Source organism: Ammodytes marinus, assembly GCF_949987685.1.
Source record: "Ammodytes marinus genome assembly, chromosome: 5".
NCBI classification, from domain to species: Eukaryota; Metazoa; Chordata; class Actinopteri; order Uranoscopiformes; family Ammodytidae; genus Ammodytes; species Ammodytes marinus.
Genome location: NC_137234.1, coordinates 24,891,362 through 24,914,775, shown reverse-complemented (window position 1 = coordinate 24,914,775; position 23,414 = coordinate 24,891,362). Strand labels below are relative to the sequence as shown.

At 42.9% G+C, this 23,414-nt stretch overlaps 2 protein-coding genes across 2 annotated transcripts; one reads left to right on the top strand and one right to left on the bottom strand.

Annotated features, from left to right (window-relative positions):
* Window positions 1–582: 582 nt before the first annotated feature.
* agk (acylglycerol kinase) lies at window positions 583–4,455 on the bottom strand. The gene is made up of 14 exons (XM_080027344.1): window positions 4,217–4,455; window positions 4,089–4,128; window positions 3,890–3,969; window positions 3,718–3,793; window positions 3,468–3,593; window positions 3,248–3,342; window positions 3,029–3,098; window positions 2,709–2,788; window positions 2,557–2,614; window positions 1,900–2,047; window positions 1,538–1,635; window positions 1,323–1,393; window positions 1,131–1,215; window positions 583–1,017 (listed from the first exon to the last, which is right to left on the bottom strand). Exons 1-14 carry the CDS (start codon window positions 4,324–4,326, stop codon window positions 889–891), a joined length of 1,266 nt encoding a protein of 421 aa, XP_079883470.1. The 5' UTR covers window positions 4,327–4,455; the 3' UTR covers window positions 583–888.
* Window positions 4,456–4,909: 454 nt separating this feature from the next.
* On the top strand, window positions 4,910–23,221 carry nup205 (nucleoporin 205). The gene is made up of 42 exons (XM_080027145.1): window positions 4,910–4,939; window positions 6,140–6,282; window positions 6,440–6,611; window positions 6,826–6,970; window positions 7,118–7,277; window positions 7,392–7,620; window positions 8,287–8,451; window positions 8,578–8,753; window positions 8,888–9,004; window positions 9,227–9,364; window positions 9,534–9,684; window positions 9,896–10,101; window positions 10,264–10,446; window positions 10,765–10,815; window positions 11,115–11,324; window positions 11,765–12,002; window positions 12,113–12,302; window positions 12,511–12,631; window positions 12,790–12,871; window positions 13,015–13,179; window positions 13,302–13,426; window positions 13,576–13,690; window positions 13,950–14,099; window positions 14,336–14,410; window positions 14,568–14,725; window positions 14,833–14,913; window positions 17,350–17,541; window positions 18,128–18,329; window positions 18,433–18,531; window positions 18,625–18,773; window positions 19,208–19,399; window positions 19,577–19,698; window positions 19,873–20,005; window positions 20,257–20,383; window positions 20,504–20,577; window positions 20,710–20,838; window positions 21,123–21,249; window positions 21,360–21,532; window positions 21,736–21,865; window positions 22,014–22,142; window positions 22,411–22,484; window positions 22,635–23,221. Exons 1-42 carry the CDS (start codon window positions 4,912–4,914, stop codon window positions 22,785–22,787), a joined length of 5,979 nt encoding a protein of 1,992 aa, XP_079883271.1. The 5' UTR covers window positions 4,910–4,911; the 3' UTR covers window positions 22,788–23,221.
* Window positions 23,222–23,414: the final 193 nt, after the last annotated feature.

Sequence of the window (23,414 nt, the reverse complement as noted above, 5' to 3'; positions counted from 1 at the left end):
TTCCCTTTCATCATTTTATAATTTCATAATCTTCCCTCAGCATCCCCCTAGTGCAAATGGTATTAGTAGTAAAAGTAGCAATACCACAGTGTAAGAATAATTAGTAGTATTAGTTGTCTATTCCTTCCTAAAACATGTGCATTATAATAGTTGATTACAAGGACATTAAAAGTTACGAGGTACATTTTTCCACCACGTTAACACAACCAAAATATAAACCCAGAGCCCTCCTTTGTGTTTCCCTGAACAAACAAATATGATAAGAGGCCTGCAATGCAGCCACTTGCGCTTAATCCTGTGGATTTGCAGCCTCCACCATCTGCCAGATCAGACCCAGCCTCACCAGGGAGTCTGCCAAACTCCTCATCCAGGATCTCCAGGCATTTGCAACACATTAAGAATGCTGTAGTTTTCCCTACATTCTTCCACAGTCATACCTCTAACCTATACACTCTATTTTGTGCCCCAGTAACACCTGTACATGTCATGTTAACCCTTCCATACAAACACATTGTGTTCAACTGGACAGATATTATTTTTATTGAGCAAGTTCAAATTTGACGGTAATAACAAACCATTCAGTAAACATAACGTCCATTTATTCACCAGCCTGTACATGTATCACTGGCTTAAACAAACAAAGCCTTGGTCCTTTCATATACAACAACATGTAATGTAATCCTCCTCGTAATTGTTCAAAGTAACTTTAGCTGAGTATTTAAGCAATGCTCAACCTACCAATAACCAATAATATGTCACGATCATTGAAAACTGCTGACTGGAAATCACCTCAGAGTTTCGTGGCATCTGGTTCTTTGCTTTTTCTTCTCTCTTCAGATCTAATTGTCTTCTCTCTGCTCTCGTCTCCTGTTTCATCTTGTTTTTCCATCACTGTGAGAGGAGCTGCTCTCGACGCTCCGCACTGATGAAGAAGCGCAGTTTCCTTGGCAACAGCCTCACCTCAACAGGCATGGCCTCGTAATCCTCATTGTCGATGCTGTAGAAGCCGCCGGCATCCTGCAGTGTCAGGACATAACGATGTCAAAGAGCAGGACAAAACACTAACAAACTTGAGCTTCAGAAAGTACATTGAATTAGAACAATTAGAGTCAAGTCAAGGGTTTTCTAACCTCTGGAAGATTCAGCTGGCAAGCAGTGGCTTCCACTTTTGTGGAGTCTTTAGTGAATACAGTGGAGTCTACTTCTTTTTTATTTCTGTAATGAAGAACATTTACATTCATTTTACAGGATGCACAATGCCCTTATACGACTAGTATTCTCTGTTTTGTGGCAGGCTACTATAAAAAGACTACAATACTAACCCGACAGTGATGAACTCGCCCACAGTGAAGTTGTCCGGTTCGGCACAGATCAACATGGAGTCATTTAGCCGCTGCAAGTTCAGATGAAAAATCAAAATCAAAAGAGGGAAACAAGACAGATGGGGTTTAATGGGTTTGCGTAAAGCATTTGAGTGCTCAGGATTTTAGAAGAACAGTTACAATGACTTATATACACAGCTCATTTTGGGACTGACCCTCTCCACGGGGTTCTTGTTCTGCGTATGAATAAACAGCTCTAACGTCGACAGCTTCTGCTCCTCCCACTTCTCTGGCTCTTCCACTTTTGGAGGCTCTGCGCAAACACAAACACACACACACACACACACACACACACACACACACACACACACACACACACACACACACACACACACACACACACACACACACACACACACACACACACACACACACACACACACACACACACACACACACACACACACACACACACACACACACACACACACACACACACACACACACACAGAGTTACAGTTGGGGTTTGGTATCATGCTGTGATACAAGAATCAACACAATAAACACACATTACTACCTTCAATGGGAGGGTTCCAGTAGTTGTCCCATCTGCGCATGATGCGGTAGAGCAGGTTGGGTCTGGGGGGCTTCTGAGCGATCACGTCGGGGGGCCGAAGGCTGGGATCCGTGTAGGACACAGAGACCTCCCGTACCAGGGGCCACTCCTGACAGAGTTGACAACAGTGTAGGATTAAAGTACCACAGAAACATGGCAATATCCTGAGGTGTTCAAATGAAATCTACATATTAGATGAGATAATGAGGTGCTTTCCTAAGGCTGCTAATCGCCTATACTTAGCATACCATATAGATATTCAGTATTATAAACTCAAAAATGTATGCCAGCCCAGCTAGTATTCAAAAATGTGCAAAATGTTTTTGTGAGGATGTCAAAATCTGTGGCAGCATGTGGCTCATTGATTACCTACAGTACAAGAAGGTTAAAAGCTGTTTAAGGTAAAGTGAATCAAGTATTTTATGGTATTAGAAAATATTCAATAAATGTCACTTCCTTTGAAAGAAAATGTACTTAAAAAATTAAGGTTTTACACTTATCAGGGATGATTTTCTATCACTATGGTGCTGAAATGAGCCTTTCTGATTTTAGGCCAACACTGGTTCAATATAATTTTTATAACAAACGAATGTTAAGAAAAAGAAACTATAGCCTTACGTGCATAGTATGTAACAAATGTGCTACATTTGTCTTCAGTGGTCCAAGGTACCAGAATCTATGGGGAAATGTAGTTTATTACTCTTTGAATAGGGAATTGCATCATGGTTTACCCAGGGTAAGAATATGAGAGACCCATTGCGTTATCTTACTTGCTAATTGTTGCAGCCACGTCTCTAAAAGCCCCCCAACGAAGTCCCATCATAGCAAAGACCGGCTGCTCTTTCTCCCCCTAAAGAAAGAAACACACACACACACACACACACACACACACACACACACACACACACACACACACACACACACACACACACACACACACACACACACACACACACACACACACACACACACACACACACACACACACACAGACAGAAACTTAAATTGTGTGTGTAAAAAGTTGATACTAGATATCTATGTGTTACAAAAACAAAGCAATAACCATTCATGACAATTTTCTTCAACTCACTTTGATTTGTAGCACATCCAGAGGTACAGTCTCTCCCTTCAGAATGGAGAGTGTTGCGGATGTAATGTCTCTGAAGAAAAAGTGGAAAAAATGTAGTTGTGAGGAAACACACAGCATCAATCCGCATACATGCATTAACCCAGTGAGACACACCCAATATACTGTCTATATAGGGAATAGGTGATTTAAAAAAATAATCTGGATCTGAGAGATACTTACTTGACCTTGTTGTCACTGAGTTGGTGAAGGCTTGGACTCAGGGAATTATGAGAGCCCAGTGGAATGAATCCAATCGGTATGTTACTGAACAGGTCCTGTAGTTATAGAAACATCTGTCAGTACTATCATTTGAAATCATTATTGGATGAAGTTGATGCCCTCATTGTAATTTTGCAACTAGCCTGACAACAGATCAACACAGCAACTGTGTGGCACCTACTTGATCTGGCCTTCGCAGCAAGCCTGTGACGACTTCCTGCAAAGTGCCGTCCCCTCCGGCCACGATCAGCATGTCTGTCTCTTCCATGAGCTCCATCAGTTTTTTCGCCTGGCCTTCATAATCTGTCTGTAAAAAGGAACAGGCAATATATAACCATGGTGTCACACAATGGTAATCCAAGTTTAAAGCCACCATAACAGCACTGATTGATGCCAATCAGTGGGGTTGAGAAAAGTGTGGAGGAATATACCTTTACTATTGTTATCTCCACACCAGCCAAGTGTAAAATAGGAGCAGCGTTCTTTTCAAACAGCTTGTTGGCTTTCCTGTGGAAAGGTTGAGACAGGAAGTTAGAAATATTCTGAGAGAAATGTACATCCAGATAATAATGTCATTGCGAAGCTTTGATACTTCTGACTTACCCACTACAAGCTGCAGGGTTCAGGACCACTGTAGCTTTCCTCAATCGCTCCATTGGTCCTATCTGCTGTCGCCCATATTCCTAACACAGATTATATGACAATGATGATGATGATTGGGACTACAACATTTCTAAAAGGCTTTGGTTTATTTAAGCACTGTAACTGACACTTAACTTGCAAAAAATAAGTGATGTCTTACCCTGGCCAATAGACAGGCCTCTCTCCGCAGAAGACTGTCACTGATTGGATACAAAACAAAAATGTGTAAGACACACGAGCTCGTACTTCATCAAATCTCTCGGAAATGTAATAACCCAAGGTACTCACCAGTATATACCATACCCCCAGTGCCCCCCGTACGACAGGACGCACGCAAAAAACGTGGACTTCTTCCAGTGATTCCGCAGAGTCTTGAACACTTTCACAACCCTAGCCATGGCTTTTGATCAAAATATCCCCCAACCCTCTGTTTTCTTTAATGTGGTGCTACAATTACTGTATAATGAAACATTTTCATGCCAGCGGTCACTGCTCTAGCTCTACAGCTGTCAGACTAGCATGTAGCATGGAGACATTGGTGTAACGTCAAAACAGTACGGACCAGCACAGGGCGGAACCAATGTTGGTGCCAAAATGTTGTTCATTGACGCGTTTCAGCACCAGACAACTATTTTATTATCAAAGTTTCATAGGAAATATTATTTGAAATAGAACAGAGTTGGTCAATAAATATACAATTCACTCGAATTCCAATTAAATTACGTCTTCAGTTAACCTACACTGGTAAACTACAATTCCCATCGAGCTAGACGGCGCACACTGTCGGAGGACCTCGCCTGAGAGATTCAACAGAATTACGGCAAAATATAAAATATCTCTCTGACTTAATAACCTGGTATTTGCATGAAATTAGAACTGGCATTTCTTTTGCTAAGCAAATATTCCCAATTGGTGATAAGACATTTTTAAATTTCACACTGGCACTAACGTTGAAGCCCCTGTCAGATTTTCCGAGTGGTATCATGGCGGCGCAGATGGCGGTAAATTCGGGTATGAACTGTATTTATTTAATTTAGTAGCACGTGGCTTTCATTCGTTGCTTTTGCTTGTTATTTCACCGATAAGCACCTACACGTACGCTTTTCAGTCCAAGTTTTGTGGTGTGTCACTTGTTTGGACCACATGGTGATGGTTCATTCAAGTTCAGGCTTGGGTTGCTAGGCTAGCTTAGCCTAGCCTGCAAGTTTACGTTAGGCTAGCTAGCTCACGTTAGTCAAACAATTAATTGAGCAGCAAACACGTTTCCTACTGGCGTTACAACATGCTCACATTAGGAACAATGGCATTAGGAAAATATGACTTCTCCGGCGCAAAGCCTGTCAGATGGGATAGCAGATGAGTTTACTTATTTAGAAACAAAACTGAAACTAAATGAATTGTAAACAAACGCATACATGTTTGGCCTCACTGTTATGCACACTTTAATGCTGGCTTTAGTTAGTTGCTTCCATCCTAACTCGCAGACAATTCCGTGTAATAGTTAAGATTTAGGATAAAAGTAGTCTCTACTTGTTGTAAGGTCAGTGAGTTCGTGTCAGTTGTTTACCTGTAATGTTGGTCAGTTGTGTTGTTGTACAGGCCTTGCTTAGTGTCAGCTAGGCACTATGGGGATTACGGCTTTGTAATACAAAATGTAATTGAACGATTAAGCTACATTAATAATACAATACAAACAAATTTAAGACAATATCAGTAATGTAGAATTGAGTTGTGTTCACTGGTACTGTAATTTACTGCCAATCACATGTCCATCTTTAATCAGTGTTTTTGAAAAAACTGGTGATTTTATATCAGAATCATATCTCTACTAATAATTACTCATTGTTGCAGCTTGAAAGAGGTGATGAAAAAGTCAAAGAGGTGATGAAAAAGTCAAAGAGGTGATGAAAAAGTCACTGCCCAACAGCAGTCCTGTCAATTATTTAAGACAGAATATAAGCGACAATTTCTTGCATAAAGGACTATTCACATTCTTACAGTATCTTGCCACAATGTACATTTGATCCTTTCAAACAAATTGAGTCCAACAATAAGTGCAATATACAGCTGAACATATCACTAGAATAATGTAATTATACGGGATACAGAAAATGTATAAAGCGAGCGAGACCATTGCACAATGGGATTAGTAGAATCAGTTTTGTGCGTTGAAACAAGACCTTTGAATAACCAACATTTACCCACATCCAGGTGCCAGTCTGTGGGGGCCGCTGAAGGAGCTGTGGGAGACGGTGGATGGGGCTGTGCTGAGGAGACAGACAGAGAGCGTCCACCTCTTGGACCGGCAGCTGAAGAAACACAAAGCACACTTTCTAGCACTCTTTAAGAACCCGGTGAGATACAAACACATCCTCTAATAAAGACACAACATTTCATATTCAAATGTAAATAAGTATTCTTTGCATTACGTCTGCAATTTCCTTGCTCCATTATGCAGTGTGTCTTGTGACTGTAATGTTAGTAACATCAGGTTGTTATCTTCATTTCCAGCCGAAGAGTGCAGAGCAGAGAGAGAAGGTGCGTAAAGCCAGTACTGAAGGCATCGCCATCCAAGGTCAGCAGGGTTCACGGCTCCTTCCAGAGCAGCTTCTCAAAGAGGCCTTCATCCTCAGTGACTTGTTTGATATCGGAGAGTTGGCAGCTTTGGAGCTTCTGTTGGCAGGTAAAAAAGACTTGCTGAAACAGCAAATGTATAAATGTATTAAGTCGCATTCTGTATTATAGATGCAGCACTCACATTAGTTTATAGTGGTTGTTTTGTTTCAGGTTTGCCCTGATCAAACTGACGATTTGGAGACTAAGCCTTTCATGGCTTACAGTATATAGGATTTCTATTTCACACAATTGATTTTCCGAATATATGCCTTTTTCTCCAGGTGAGCACCAGCAGCCCCATTTTCCAGGTCTGACACGAGGTCTAGTAGGTGTGCTGCTCTATTGGGATGGAAAGCTTTGTGTAGCCAACTCCCTGCGCACACTCATCCAGTCACGCCATGGCAAGACCTTCACCCTGGACCTGAGGTAATAATGCTATCTGTTGTAGAGGAAATTACATCAAGGTCCACCTGATAAGCATGTTACTTGCCTGTGTTTTTATTTATTTAAAAATGCCCATGTGTTCTCGTTATTGACCCATATACAATTGTTGTCATTTGTTTTCTCCCTCAGTGGAGAGCTGGTGGCTCTAACGACGCGTTTTACAGATGAACTGATGTCAAATGGTCTGACCAAACGCATCCTAACCTTGGTGTCGGAGATAAATGTGACACGTGAATTTGAACGGCTGCAGAAGGAGCGCGGCCTGGGCAATGAGAAGCACAGGAAGGAGGTGGGAACAAATCTTTTTCCTTTCATATAAAACTCAAATAAGTCAGTGCTGCAATCATACTTGACCTGTGAAAAGCCAGCAGCTCTCTGTTAACTCCGCCTCCTGTCCCCCCAGGTTTCTGACCTCATCAAAGAATCCCGACAGGCCCTGGCAGACAGCCTATTTTCATGGACATGTCAATCACCTTTGAGTAAAGATGACACTCTGGCTCTTATTGGCCACCTGGAGACAGTGACAGCTCAAGCTGATGGCTCACTGGACAGTGTGAACCTGGCTTTGGTCATGGCCCTGCTCTACTGCTTGGATGTCAGCTTCGTAGAACAGGGAACAGAAGATCGAGATGGTGAGAATATACTAAATACATACATGTATAATGTTTGTAACTTAGACTTTGATAGAACTCTGTCTAAATCATAGATAGTATATAAAATGGATGTAGCATCCGGGCTGACCTCAGTTATTCACACGGCATCCAATTCTCCTGGCTTATGTGCGTCGCCGTCTTGTGACATTTTTACTCCGCCTTACGTCGGGGGAGGGATATACGCCCATCTAGCTGACGTATACCTCCGAGGCAAAGTGAGGGACAACGGGTGGAGAGCTGTCACTCAAGAGATGGCGCCAATAGATTTTAACCTCCAAAAGAATAAAAACTAGCCTGCTAGAAAAAAATTCACCCTCCTCAGTGTTGTCATTGAGATATGACCTTAACATACAGACTAGAATGTTGTTTTGGACCAGGCCGTAAATAGGTTTAATAAGACTGTGAAAACGGCCTGTTTAACAAGTGAGTCAAAGAAAAAATAGCTCAGTCTTGGTACCACGTCACCGTGGCCACCGAAGGTACTGCAATGTTTGTCACTTCCTTATTGGATGCTGGTAGAACTCGCTGTGGTTAGGGCTTGGTCTAAATCCACTAAAAAAACAAACTGCTTGTTGCTACAACTAGGTTCATTGTTTTGCGGTTCCCGTTAGTGATGAACTGACTTTGTGTGTTGTGCTCCTGTAGATCTGCTCCAGGCCCTGCCGCTGCTGACTGAGAAGCAGTATGTGTCTGCAGTGCACAGTCGTCTGATGGACGGCCAGACGTGGAAGCTACCAGGCCTGCAGGCTGTGTGTCGACTGGCCTGGGCTCTGTCTCTGAGGGTCCTCTCCCAGCTCCCACAAGGATGTGGTAAGGTCCCTTTATTGATTAGACATGCATTGAATATGCTGTCTTATCTTTTTGTAGGAATATGAGTCCTCATAGAAAGCGGCCATGCCAATAAGATACAATTGTGTGTGTTGGTGTGCTGTGCAGCCCTGGTTGAGTTCACAGAGGCCGACGAGACTCTTGCTGACCAGGCTCTTCTCGGAGATGTCTTCCTGTTTATGAAGGAGGGCATGCTGGGATGTGAGAGTTTCAGAGAGGAGGAGTTTTTCGTCCGCCGCATCCATTCACTCATCACAGACTTCCTGGCCCTCATGCCAATGAAGGTGAGAGATGCCACAGCTGTCTTTTGACTTTTGTAAGACATGGATTTGTCAAACTCTTATTAGTTATCAGGTTGTTGTTTGTTACTTTGCATACTGAATCAATTACTTAATTTACATTTTATTTTTATTTTTAGGTGAAACAGCTTCGTAACCGTGCCGATGAGGACGCCCGCCTGGTGCACATGTCCCTACAGATGGACAGCGAGCTTCCATCATCGTTACGCAAAGACTTGGACCACCTCATGACACTGGTCAGCCCTTTTCACCAACACACTCACATACATATCAGCTAACATCACCTGTTTACTTATTGAGGCTTTAACTGAGACGTATCCAAAATGTTCATACTAATAGCAATTTGAGCAACATTTATGGCCAACAGAAGCAAAAGAGTGTGAGGGATGCTCACACAATGCTGCTCAAACCGTGGGTTTGAGTTTGTCACAGTGTTGGTTACTGCTTTGTCTTTCCAGATCGGAGAGTTTTACAGCAAGGATTCGTTTGGGCTGGAGTTGGGTCTGGAGTTCTGGTGTCCCACAGAGTCTCTCCAACACACCTCCCTGCAGGGATCCTACCTGGGAATGGCACTGCAAAGGCCTCCACATAAACAGGTAAGAGCTGTATGATCTGGAGCTTGGTTGAACTTGAAAGATTCTCTCCACACCTCGAAATGTAGTGAAGGTGCGGACAAATTCCAAAATGTTGAGGCTGGATCGACTTTGGTTTGTTGCATACCATTTACTTGAGTTGAAAGGTTTTTCTTCTTTTGCCCTGATGCAGGTGGTTCTGTCCAAGTTTGTGCGTCAGATGGGAGACCTTCTGCCCCACACCCTCTATATATCCTATCTCCGTATGCTGAAAGGCCTCGCCAATGGTCCGCAGTGTGCCCACTACTGCTTCAGCCTGCTTAAAACCAACGGAGCCACACACAGTAAGAGCTGATTGTGTACACATTTTCAGATTGATATTTGAACATTTGATGTGTTTTTTGTTGTTGTAGCTGTTCAGTAGTAAATATGAAAGGATTTGATTTCGGAGACATGCAAATCTTACTTTTAACTTTAGGTAACACCCAGACATTAGAAGCCTATTGCTTACACATTCTAAATGAAAACGTGCTAACCTCCTGTTCATGTGTGCAGGTGACAACATCCAGGGAGTTTCTGGCAGCCCAGTGTCTTGGGAACATTTCTTCCACTCCCTCATGCTCTACCATGAGAACCTGCGCAGGGACTTTCCAAATCCAGATGCAACCCAGTACCGCCACCCACCACTAAGGGGCATCACCCAAAGAGAGCTGGACGGACTCACCTCGTTTTTGCAGTTGCTCACCACCATCATTACATGGGTATGGCAGAAGGATAGCATACTGTATTTGGTTATGTGCTCACATTAAGTGGACTTTAATACATTAAGGCCAAGATTATTGTTTCATTAAGTTATGTTGAAGCCCTTTACATATTCATCTAATGTCACCTAATGGTTTTTCTTTTCTTTTTTTCCCCCCCAGAGTGAAAATGCTCGCCTGGCGTTGTGTGAGCATCCACAGTGGACCCCTGTTGTAGTGATGCTGGGGCTGCTACAGTGCAGCGTCCCCCCCGTCCTGAAGGCCGAGGTCCTGCTCTGCCTGGCAGCCTTCGGGAAGTCACCAGAGATCGCTGCTTCACTCTGGCAGTCACTGGAGTACACACAGGTCAGCCTTCATAGATTAACAGGACAATTATATTTAGCTTTTTAAGAAGAAGAGTCTTGTCTTAAGTCACATGAAATATGAAAAGAATTCCTGAAAGTTCATTATTTTATGTTGAATGTTTGAAGGGTTCCTATTTGGTCAATAATAGACTTTGACACTACATTTAAAGTTGTCATATTATCTAAGTAGTTATCAGACTTCCTCTAATGGTAGCTTTGTAATCTTGTAATGTTAATACATTGACGTTTACAGCTTTCTGTTTTGTCGGATATTTGTGTATGAGATTTAATGTTTTGTAACTTTGTTCTATTACCACAGATCCTTCAGACAGTGCGAGCCCCAGGGCAGAGGCAGGCAGCTGGAATTGAGGTGAGTCTTTGTGGATAGTGAATGTGATGCTGAATTATCACTACTCATCCAAATATGAAGAACATCTGTCTTCTCTAAACTTGGATGGGCAAAAGAATGGTTCTTTACTTGGTAAAATGATCAGTCACAAAATAGGATACTTACAAAAAAATGTTTGCATTAAGATCACATTTTCCAAAGGGAATACTTTTAAGACCCTAATGTGTTGTTGTGATTGCAAAATAATGCAGGTGGAAAGTGAGTGAGTTCACATCTTTGAATGGTTTTTTATAATTCTATTCTTTGTATTTGGCTCTCAGGTGGAGTTGAATGAGATTGAGTCCAGCTGTGAGGAGTATCCACTGACCCGAGGCTTCTGTCACCTGACCAGCACATTGGTTGAGAGCAGCCTGCCAATCAATTTGGGGGCGGGGCATCGCGTGCCAGGCTTTCAGCCCTACCTGAACTTCTTGCGTGACTCTGTGTTCCTGCCCTTCCCCACCAGAGCATATCGCCGTCCAGCTGAGAAGGTAAAGTGCTGTGAGGTGCTCTGCAGGTGTCTTAACAAGACAAAGATGTGTAGCTGCAGCATGGACGAGTGCTCATGAATGATTACAACAAATATATTTTATTGTTTACAAAGTGCCATATCACAACAGAAACCATCTATCTATGGCCACTTTTAATGTAGAACAGGTACTCCGTTATTAAATAAGCTAAAAGCTCATGTTATTTATCTAATTTATGTACACGTTTTAGTGTCTACTGCCTTGCTCTACATTCTGTCCTCTGCTCTGTTTTGTGAAGAGGTACGTGACGTAATAAATGTTATAATCATTGTTCTAAAATAGAATATGTGAGCGCCCCCCTCTTGCTGCAGACTACCCTCATCAAGCCCAGGCTCCATCCCCCCCAAAGCAGTAAACCTAGGGAAAAACACTCATTCATTTTCCCTCTTGCCCTCTCTCAGTGGGAGGTTGCTGACGCTGTCCTGGAGGTGTTCCACAAGCTGCTGCGGGACTACGAGCCCCAGCCCTCAGACTTTGTCCAGGAGCTGGTTGAGCTTCAGGGGGAGCAGCTCGCGGCCCATAAGCCCCCCGGACACAGCCTCATGTTTCACCTGCTCAACGACTCGCCCACACTGGCCCTGTGCCTCAGCCTGCTGGAGGAGGGCGTACGACAGCTAGACACCTATGCACCCTTCCCTGGTGAGAGAACATACCCAGCTGCTGCCCTCAGAGAGAGAGAGACAGACAGACAGAGATTGTGTGTGCGTGTGTTTGCTTTGATGACATGTTCTGTGACCTTTCCCCTACAGGTAAGAAGCAGTTGGAGTCTGCGGTGCTGCACTGCCTCTGCCTGCTGGACTTGGCGCTGCAGAAGGAGGTGGTGTTCATGGACCTTCTCAGGGAGAGCCAGGCCTCCTTCCTGGTCTCCCCATTGGAGCAGCTCCTCCAGGGGGTCAGTCCTCAAACTCGAAGGGCCGATCACATTGTCAACATTGCCAGGTAGGGGATTTTAATACAAATGGTGGTATTGACAGCATGGTTGAGATTTGTGAGTCTGTTATTGTTTAAAGTTAAAAGTATGATTCCTGTATTGCTGTTATGCTTTACTAGTTACAAAAGTTAAAATGTGATTTGTTAAAAATAATTCTGATGCTTATTACTTCACAATTGGTCAAACTTAATGGTGAACTATGTCTGCCCTGCCCAGGTATCTGTACCACAGCAGCTCCAATCCAGAGGCTGCTTTCCAGAGTGCCAAGATCCTGCGTCGTATCGCCAACTACCCCAACATTCAGAACAGACTGGTGGGAGATTTCACATACGACCAGGTATATAAGTGTCCAAGTCTTCAACAATGGAAAACGTAAATTTCCCCACTAAAACTGTAGCCCATGTAGTTATCCAAACGCTTATTTACAGTATAATGTACAATCTCTGCATTGCATTGTGTTTGAAGTTGAGAACACCTTTCGTCTGTGTCCCGCAGGCTGTGAGTGACAAGCTTATGGCGGGCTTTGTGGAGTGTCTGGACAGTGAGGAGGCAGAGGAGGGAACAGAGAACGAAGATGGTGAGAGAGATGTCTCACTCAGTCCTTAAAACTGCTCTACCATTGTCTGCATTTGATATTCAATCCTACTGCTTCAATACTGTGCCAAAACTAAACCTGTACATCATAACCATCACCTTTATTCATTATCCCCAATCTTCCAGACTCTGACCCACAAAGGAAGGTTTCGAGAATCCGACATGAAACCCAGATCCATATCCTGAACCTGCTCATCACCTCCTTGGACCTGAAGACACCCAACCTGGCCCTGTATCTTCTGGGCTATGAAGTCAAGAAACCTGTGTCATCAACCAACCTCCAGGACCCAGGTAAGATCACAGCATGTTCATTTTTTGGTTGCTGTTGTGTTTGTCAATAATTGCGGGGGTTCTTGTTTTGAATGGAACGGATGACCACAGTGTTAAAGTTAAGGTGCATTTGTGTGTTCCAGGTGTGTTGGGATGTCCACGGAGCTGCCTGCACGCCATCCTCAGTCTGCTGCAGAGAGGCACTGAGAAGAGATCGGGACCTGTACTCACACAGCAGGCCCCACACCTCGCAGAGCTCTGCTACCAGGTAATAGACACTTTGACATGTTAATCAGTCTCTGCAGTGACACGTGTATCTTTTGCCCTAGTGGCTTTAATGTATTTTTGCCATTTGTGTGTGTGCTTCATCTGAATGTTTCGTCAATGCATCTCTCTGTCATGGTCTCCCTCCCTCAGGTGATCTACCAGCTGTGTGCCTGCTCAGACACATCAGGACCCACCATGCGTTATTTGAGGACCAGCCAGGACTTCCTGTTCTCTCACCTGCAGCACATGCCCTTCATCCTGCCAAGTGAGTAACGCACCACCCCTGCTGATCTCTATAATCCTATAATACTAAGAAAGGCATTAAAGATGTGATGAATGAACAGCATGACACAAGGAGGCAGGGAATAGGAGATGCACACATTAATAGAAATGGAGTGGTTGTTTTTGTATTTGAAGTCTTGAAATAGAAGTAATGATTAACATGGCTTTGTGTTGATGGAAATCCAGTGTACACATTGTCTCTTCTTTTCATTGTCCTCCATTCTGCTTTCTGCTCTCCTCAGGTAATCAGATCGCCGCTCTCTCCCAGATGTCCTGGCTCATGAAAACAGCTGCCATAGAGCTGAGAGTGACCTCACTGAACCGCCAGCGTTCACACGCACAGCGCCTCGTCAGCCTCCTGCTGGACGACCAGCCACACACTCAACTCACAGGTATAAATGCTGCTGTTTTAGGTCTTAAAGTCTTTAAAGTCTGTTTAACTTTTCATATATTAGGCATCAATGGTATTTTTTAGCAAGGATGAGTACACATTTAAATGATATTTCTGGCCATTTATTTATTTATCCAAAGTATGCCTATAATATGATAAATATACAAAGGTGATGATCATACACACAACAAACTCATCAATGGCATAAACCTAAGAACCTCATAATATTTGTTTTAGCTGATGGGGAATCAGGCATGGAGGAAGAAACCAGATCAGTCAGCGGTTTCCTGCATTTTGACACAGTTTCGAAAGGTTTGTGCTTCCTTCGTAAACATTTAAATCCAATATTGCAAAATGAATACAATCAGCATGAAATATTCATTCAAGCTGTCATATCAGGCTCTTGTTCTTTTAAAATGATACCGTATTGGTTTTGACTTTTACTGTTGTCCTTGATTGATGCCCTCAGTGCGCAGGAAGCTGCTGAGTGTGCTGGACGCCATTGATTTCAGTCAGGACATGCCCGAGCTGCTGCAGCTGGACTTCTTTGAGCGCGCTCAGATCGAGCAGGTCATCTCAAACTGTGAGCATGTCAATGAGCAAGGTCACACCGTGTGCAATGTTAAGGTGGGTTTCCAGGTTGAACACGCATTCTCTGTTTTGTTGTTTTAAAATGTTTTTGTTTTACGTTGCACTGATGAATCATCATATTGTGTTTTTACTTTTCCGCACAGTTGCTGCATAGAGTGCTGGTCGCTGAGGTGAATGCATTACAAGGAATGGCAGCCATTGGACAGAGGCCCCTTTTAATGGAGGTGAGTGAACTATAACAAATGGCTATTGAAATGTGATTTCTGACTGTCATTATGTTTAAAAAAAATGACTTCCTTTGACAAGGCTGTACTTGAGCATACCCCATCGCTAATCCTTTAGATAACAGGGTTGCCGCGGATCTTGAAAAGCATTAAAAGTCATTAAATTTAAGTTTCAATATTCAAGGCCTTAAATGTCTTAAAAAGTCTGGAATTATTGGGTGGGCGGCATTAAATTTACTCGGGGGCAGAATTAATGAGCTTGCCTTATTTGTTTCATTCTAGTTTTATAGTTTAATTGTTAGATTTCTATGTTTTTATTTTATTGGTGTTTAAAAGATATCCGGCAAGTCCGACGCCTACGCTAGAGGCAGTACGGCCGTGTGAGGCTGAGTACCGCATTTAAAACGTAGAAGAAGAATGTGTGTTCCCTGCTTTCGAATTTGAAGTCGGCCGCGGTAGAGCAAAAAAGGAGAGAACGACCCAGCGAAATGCATGCGCAGCTATTATAAATTCAGTGAGAGGTGGAGGGAGGACGACTGGCTGGCTTTTTTCACCCCGCGACCGCGACCACACACTGCCGCTGCTTGTAGGTGCGCAACCACCCGTCCGCTGATGATATAGGTAGGCTACTGTCGCAAATCACACAACACGTTGATTGTGTTTAGTGAACAATGTTTATGTATCTATATTTATAAATAGCTGCTCATCAGACGTTCATTCAGCTCATTCAGGTCGCGTTGACTTGGCGTGAGGTCATGGAGTGAGACGCGGGTCTCTTTCTGTCACTTTCTTTCTCTCCACTCTGCACTCCCTTTCTGACAGCTATAAAAACTATTGCCGATCCTCCCATCAATCGCAGATAGTAGCCTACGTTTCCTTTGCCAATCGGTACAACTCGGTTTATTAACCTGAACGCCTGCAACAATACTGTATGAAGAAAAAATTACTTTGCGCAAATTACTGCAGGTCTCGTGAGCATGGATGTAAATCTACAGTGGGCCAACATACGATTTTGAAATTGTAAAAACCTCCCTTGACCTGTGGAACCAATTTTTAAATAGTTTCTGCCATAAGTTCTGAAAAATAAAGTTAATGGACTAAGTTTGTTATTTATTGAATAAGGAATTAAAATATGAAGAACATTCGGATTATTCTTCTCCCAAAAATATCCCATTTTTAATTTAGCCTAATTAAAATATTGTATGCTGCACCTAACACATATTTTCTAAATGTATTAAACTGTTCTTGTTACTCGATTAATCAGTAAATGTAAACCAATTGATACAGTTCTGTAATTGGTTAAAAAGGTGGTAATGATGGGTTTTCAGGTTGCCTTTACAGTGATCTCTTACACTGTGTGTGCAAATTTTTTAGGCAAGTTGTATTTTTGAGGATTAATTTTATTATTGAACAACTACAGTGCTCTCGGTCAATCCAAAATGTTAATGAACCTAAACCTGAATGTTTACGAAAGTAAAGGTGAGGTTTTGTCTTTCTTACGAGAATATATATATGTTTTGCTATTATTAGGTAACTATTAGTGTGCAGAATTATTCTGCAACTAAATAAAAAAACTAAAATTTTCCCATCTCACTTGTTTATTTTCATCTGTTACAGTGAGAATAATAAAACAACTCAACATTTACAAATAAAAATGTCCGACATGTCAAAAAAAAAAATCAGTGACCAATATAATATAGCCACCCTTCTTTTCAATAACTGTCACAAGCCTTCCATTCATGGAGTCTGTCAGTTTCTTGATCTGTTGACGATCAACTTTTTGTGCAGCAGCAACCACAGCCTCCCAGACACTGTTCCGAGAGGTGTACTGATTTCCTTCACTGTAAATATCCCGTTTAAGCAGGGCCCACAGGTTCTCAATAGGGTTTAGGTCAGGAGAGGAAGGGGGTCATGTCATTATTTTTTCATCCTTAAGGCCTTTACTGGCTAGCCATGCAGTTGAGTACTTCGATGCATGTGATGGAGCATTGTCCTGCATAAAAATCATGGTCTTCTTGAAAGATGCAGACCTTTTACTGTACCACTGAAGAAAGTATCTTCTAGAAACTGGCAGTAGGTTTGGGAGTTGATTTTGAGGCCATCTTCAACCCGAAAAGGTCCAACTAGCTCATCTTTAAAGATACTAATAGTTCCCTCAAAAGATCAGCTAGTTGGACCTTTTTGTTTTTTATTTTCTGTAATTAGACAGCAGTTGTTAGCTAAAGTGCATTGAATATTTGGTAGTCAGATTTAATGTAACCCTTGACGGAGTATAGTGTAGTTTGTCGATTTCTGTTACCGCGGTATTGGTATTATTTTTCCATTTTAGAGGTCTTAAAAAGGTCTTAAATGTCTTTAAATTTGAACTTTAAAAATTGGCAGATACCATGGATAACAACGCTAGAAATGAAAGTGTTTTTGGGTGTATTCTTCCAGGAGGTGAACTCCATCCTACAGCAGGTGGTGGAACGTAATCGTGTGCGTCGTAGTTTGAGTGCAAAGCGTCATGCACTGCGCTCCTGGAGGAGTCTGGTGGAGACACTGCTCACTGCCTGCCCAGCTGATCTCATACCTGCTGATGACAGGCAGCTCATCATCAGAGATCTGCTTCTAGATCTACATGATAAGGTCAGTGAGGATGTTTTGGACAAACTCTAGAATGTTTTTCCATAGGGGAATCTTTGCGTTTTTTTGTTTTTGTTTGGAAGCATACATTTATGTAGAGGTTCAGTTTAGGTCTAATTTGAATCCCCTCATGTTCATAATAAGGAATGTCTTAGTTATTGTATCAAATCAAATCAAATCAGTTTTATTTGTATAGCCCAATATCACAAATAGACATTTGCCTCAGCGGGCTTTACATTCCATACAGTATGACACCCTGCCTTTAGACCCTTAGCTCGGCTGAGAAAAAACTCCCAGTAATAACCCTTTATCGGGATTTAAAATTGAGAAATCTCAGGGAGAGTTGACAGAGTAAAGGGATCCCTCTCCCAGGACGGACATCCTGCAATAGAGGTCATAAGAAGAGAAAATCACGAAGGAGTCGAATCATTGACCAGATGTTTACATGGTAATACTAAAGTAAAATATGAAAAGTGAATAGTGTGGATGCAGGACGACTTCAGATACATTGTATGTATTAACATAACAAATACTATATATATATCACCAGTTTGTTACATCAACTTAATGTACATAATGTATTGTCCAGGTGTTGTCTGAGGATGCAGCAGGAGAACTGATGCCCATCGTTGCCGGGGCAGTCTTCACTCTGACAGCCCACCTCAGCCAATCCGTGCTGTCGGAGCAGCAGCAGGGGGCGGGGTTAGAAGCTACGTCTGGCTTTGCCTCTATCGCCAACTCAGCACTGCACCTGATTCTGCGCAAGCTGCTGGACTTCATCCTTTGCACTGGTTAGTGGGGAGGACTGAAAAATCACTCACAAACTCACATTTTCCCATATGTGTTAAAACTTTTTCATTCTGGATTTAAGATGATTGTCTTTTACACTTTAAGGAGGTGGATACCAACGTCTGCGTGCTCACTTGTATGGCTCCCTGCTGTACTACCTTCAAATCGCCCAGAAACCTGAAGAACCAGACACTCTGCAGACAGGTACAACACAGAAACATTCAAACAGAAAGCCCTGTTCTTTCAAAATGACAATGTATATGTTATCTGAGTAAATGTCCCTGTCTATCCCTCCAGCTGGGAAGGCAATGTGGGAGCGTCTCACAGCCCCAGAAGATGGTTTCTCCAAACTGCAGCGAGAGAACCTCGCCATCATTGAGAACTATGGCAAGTCTCTCATGGAGGTGGTGTGTCGGGACGCCTGTGACGGCCATGAAATTAGCAGGGTAAGAGCCATATTCCAGTTCCAGTTCAACATATGACTCATACTCATATTTCAGCCCTGTGCTGACATGGTGTTATCATAGTGTGGTAATAGTAGTAGTAATAGTATAAGTTATCATTTATTTCCGTCTGTATTTACAATTTTCCATCAGGAATACACATAGAAATAAAATGATAACAAAGGCATTTGATTTCAAAGTAAAGACATGAAAAAAATAATTTAAGGAAAAGGTGTAGTCTCTACTAGTCTGTAACTTTAGCAAAGTATATCTCCCCTTATTACAAAACGTAGTATTTTAGACCTTACTACTTTAAGTACAAAAACAAAACAATAAACATTTCTTACAAAAAACAATACAAAGTAAATATATTTAAATGTTTTTTTACTCTCAGTTAATGATTTCTCAATTTTTTTTCTCCTCTCTCCCTGTGTCAGATGTTGGCTCTGGCCGTGCTGGACCGGATCCTGTCCATAGACCGTCAGAACCAGTGGCTGGTTTACGTCTGTAACAGTGGCTACCTGCGCTCGCTAGTGGAGAGCCTCAGACAGGATGATGTCGCCCTGCAAACCCTGCTGGCACCTCAGCCCCCTCTGCTCAAACCACTCTACATCTATGAGAGCAAGATGGTGAACACACACACACACACACACACACACACACACACACACACACACACACACACACACACACACACACACACACACACACACTGTTTTGCACTGCTCCACAGGGCCAGCAGTCTCAGTTTGAAGCCTGTGTAAATGCAGGATTATAAAGGTGCTCTCTCTGCTGGGTGTTTTCAGGCTCTGCTGACTCGTGTGGCTAAGACCGGCCAGGGAGCCGTGGAGCTGCTGCGCTGTGGGCTGGTGGCTCAGCTGATAGAGTGTCAGGTGTTTGACATGGTGCCTGACAGCGATGCACACAGGTAAGGATGTGGAAAAGAGGTGGTGAAATAACCTTAACGTGTGTTTTTATTAATATGAAATTCTTGTGTTATTGATATATTATCGAATATCCCAGGAAGAACTTGACCTCTGTTCTTTAGGTGCCTATTTTAAATGATAACTTTAGTTTGTGTCTGTTCCCTCGTGGCCCACAGAGTGATGAGAGACCCATCAGGCTTCATCCCCAGCCCTATGGACCGCTACAGGCAGATTCTCTTACCCACCTTGAGGCTCTTCCAGGTCATCCTGACTTCTACCACCATGAATCACCAGCAGGGGGCGGCACAGGTAAGCTCACAGCATATACAACTCCATTATGTCATACATGATGTCTTGTGCCTGGACTGACTCTGTAGACTATTTGTGAACAATGCTTTGATCATTTACAAAGCAGGATTTGTATTTGGACAATTTGAATTTTCATAAAAGAGTTTAGTGTTTGTAAATGATTATGTTTTCCTGGGAAAGTAACTAACAGCTGTAGAAACATTGCACTTCGATTCAAACTTTATCTGTATCTTTGTGTGTGTTTTTTTTAGATTCTCCAGTGGCTGATAGTCCACGCGGACACCATTCAGTCTCTGTTGCGCTGTCAGGAGCTCAGTATGGGCGCTTTGCAGGAACTCTCTTTGCTTACTGGCATCATCAGTAAGACCGCTCTGCCAGGTACAAAGATCAACAATCAATCTTCTCTTTTTTTTCCCCACTTCAGTTGTGCAAACCCCATATTTACATATCAGAGACACAGACTGAGTGGTATTGTGAATGTGTTGCTTGGTCTCTCAGGTGCCCTTGAGATGGGTGGGGAGGTCAACAGTGCTGCTCTTCTAGAGTTCCAGGGTCACATCAACAGGTTCCAGGTCAGATAGCTGCCTTTTGTTTTTATCATGAATAATATAATATATTTTGTTGTTGCCTTCTTTATCCCTGTTCATACAGATCCATTCCAGTTTGTGGATTGTTCATTTAGTAAGATGTCTCTTATATTATAGCGCCTGTGTCTGTCCCTGCTTGGCCGTCTGGCGGGGAGCGAGAGGGAGAGATTGCTGAAGCAGGCGGAGATCGCTGCACCCGGAGACTCAGCAGAAAGACGAGAGGAGATGGAGGTTGCCATGCAACAGGTATGACTGAAAACACTCAATAAATGGAGTAGTAAGGGATACATGGTGAGAGTGGTGATGCCTGTGATTAATAATTTGTATCCCTGAAATGCTAGTAGTGTATTCCTGGTAAGAAGTAATCGGTTATACTGTACTAGACATATTCCAGTGGTATAATGGACAGGGGAGAGAAAAAGGATTAAAATAGCACTGGTGTGCAGTCTTGTATAATAATAATAATAATCATGATGATTCATCAGTTCTTCATTGCCTGTGACCTAAAAGGTTGTGTCCTCTGTGCCCAGGTGTGTGCTAACATCATGGAGTACTGCCAGACCCTGCTGCTGCAGAGCTCAGCTCAGGCCCAGTTCAGCATCTGCCTCTTCAGCCCGTCAGGCAGCGAGCCAGCCGGCAGGGACGGAGGGCGTGCAGGTCAGATTCTGCCCACACTCAAGAAAAGACAAGGACATTTGACTCGTGTCGTTGTATATTACCAAGCCAAATGTAGGAGACTGAACCATTGCTCTTATTTTTTTTTCCAGATCTCTCCTCGACTCTGCCATCAATGGCTTACTCCCGCGCCCCCAGCCTGGGTCTAGTCCTCTACCTGCTGAAGAACAGCGCTGCAGATTTCTTCCGCTTCCACCAGAGCCACAGACAAAGCCTGGGCAAGCTGCAGAGCCTGGATCAGCTGCCTCCTGAGGAGCTCAAGGAGGTAATCATGTACCAAGGCGCTAATTCCCTTTGTCTCACTACTGCTGTGCACATTGAGCTCCAGTTTTTCAGTTCTTTTGTTGTTTACCATTTTATAAATGGTGCTTTTTAAAAGTTAAGGGAAACAAATGTGTGAGACACCACACACATTATTGGCTCAAAATGCATTGTCTTCAATTGTAACTGTGGACATCTTGTTTGTAGTTGTGCCAAGGCCTTGTGTCAGGCCCAGGAGGCGTGGAGAAAATCTCATCAGTCCAGAGGAGCTTGTTGGCCAAGAGACGACTGGTCCAGCTTATCAACAACAGAGCCAAGCTGCTGGCCCTGTGCTCCTGTATCCTTTCACAATTGTAGTTACAGCACTACAACATCGTTTTTTTAAAACCCTTTCTAGCAAACCAGAGTTAAAAGTCAACCATTACTAGTTCATTGTGTATTTATCATGAATTGCTGTGAAATGCCTTGACCAGCCTCTTCCTCAGATGTAATCGAGACCTGTTTGTTTGTGTTGTGGCGCCACCTGGAGTACTACCTGTTGCATTGTACTCCATCGGACCCCAAGGGCTCTCTGTTGCCTGGAGCCAGTTTGTACAGATCACGCTTCACTGACGGTGAGGAAAGATGTTGCAGATACTTGCACTTTTAAGCCCGGGCGATGGTTCCAGTTCACTTTGAGGCAGCCTTGATTTCGAGGCAAATTTTGAAAGAAAAATTATAATAATTTTTTTTTTTTTTTTACCTTTTCATTGATAGTTTCCAGACAGACCTATTCAGAAATACTCACCAATGTAGTTTTATTTCTGTAACCTATGTGCGTAATTTGATAGGATTAAACTTGATAAAATGCAATCATTTCAATGGAACATTTCTCTTCTGCAGACTCGTTTGGCGGGTTGCAGACTGGAGGTCGTGCCCTGGGTCTGTCCCGAGTCAGCCAGCAAGACCTAGACCTGGTAAGAGATGTCTGTTCTGGCTGGCAGCTCCGAGCACACGTTAACACAAATTGACATTACATCATCATTTGCATTATGAATACTGCTCAGACAAACATTATTGGCTTACATTATATACCAACTACATTCTTTCTGTTTGTGTGAATGCAGCTGAAGAGCGACATGGCTGGCGGCTTCGGGGAGGCCGTGCAGAGGAAGCTGCTGGAGGTGGAGAGTCTGTACAGCCAGGTGCGCTCTCGCTACACCTTCATCCAGGCCCTGGTGCGCAGGATCCGCGGCCTGCTCCGACAGCCCAAAAGCTGAGGCACATGCACACACACATATATATACAAAGACTGCCACCTCAACATCCAAATACTCGCTTTCATGAATTAAATGGAAACCTCTGCCAAACAACACCAGATAAAACCACCAAGGATTCTACAATTTTCTGCCAGTTTGACTCTTCAAGCAAACGTCACTCCTTTTTACTGACCCTGGTGCTGCATCTCTCTTCAGTACCGTGGAATGTTAACAAATATATCATAACACGTGATGCATTCTGTGTGACCAATGCTAATTATGTATGTATGACTTACGCTGTGCCCGGGGGTTTTCTTTAAAGGAGGGAGAGACAGTAACCTGCACAACACACTGAAGAAATTTTTACTCGTTAAGAGAATTTGATATTCCTTTTGTTTTTTTGTCTGATTTCTCTTTTTTCTTTTCTTTTGTGAAATAAAACGTTTTCTAAATCTGTTAAATACTTGTGTCGTTTATGCACAAATCACACAACAAACCATCTAAACCACGCTACTAATTAGCAGAACTTGTAGACACTTTCTACATGCATTCCGGTGTGTATACAGTGTGACAAGGTTTAGTTGTCACCATTTTTGGGGGTTTCACTTATCACACACATCTTAATAGTGCCGGCCACTTCTGACATAC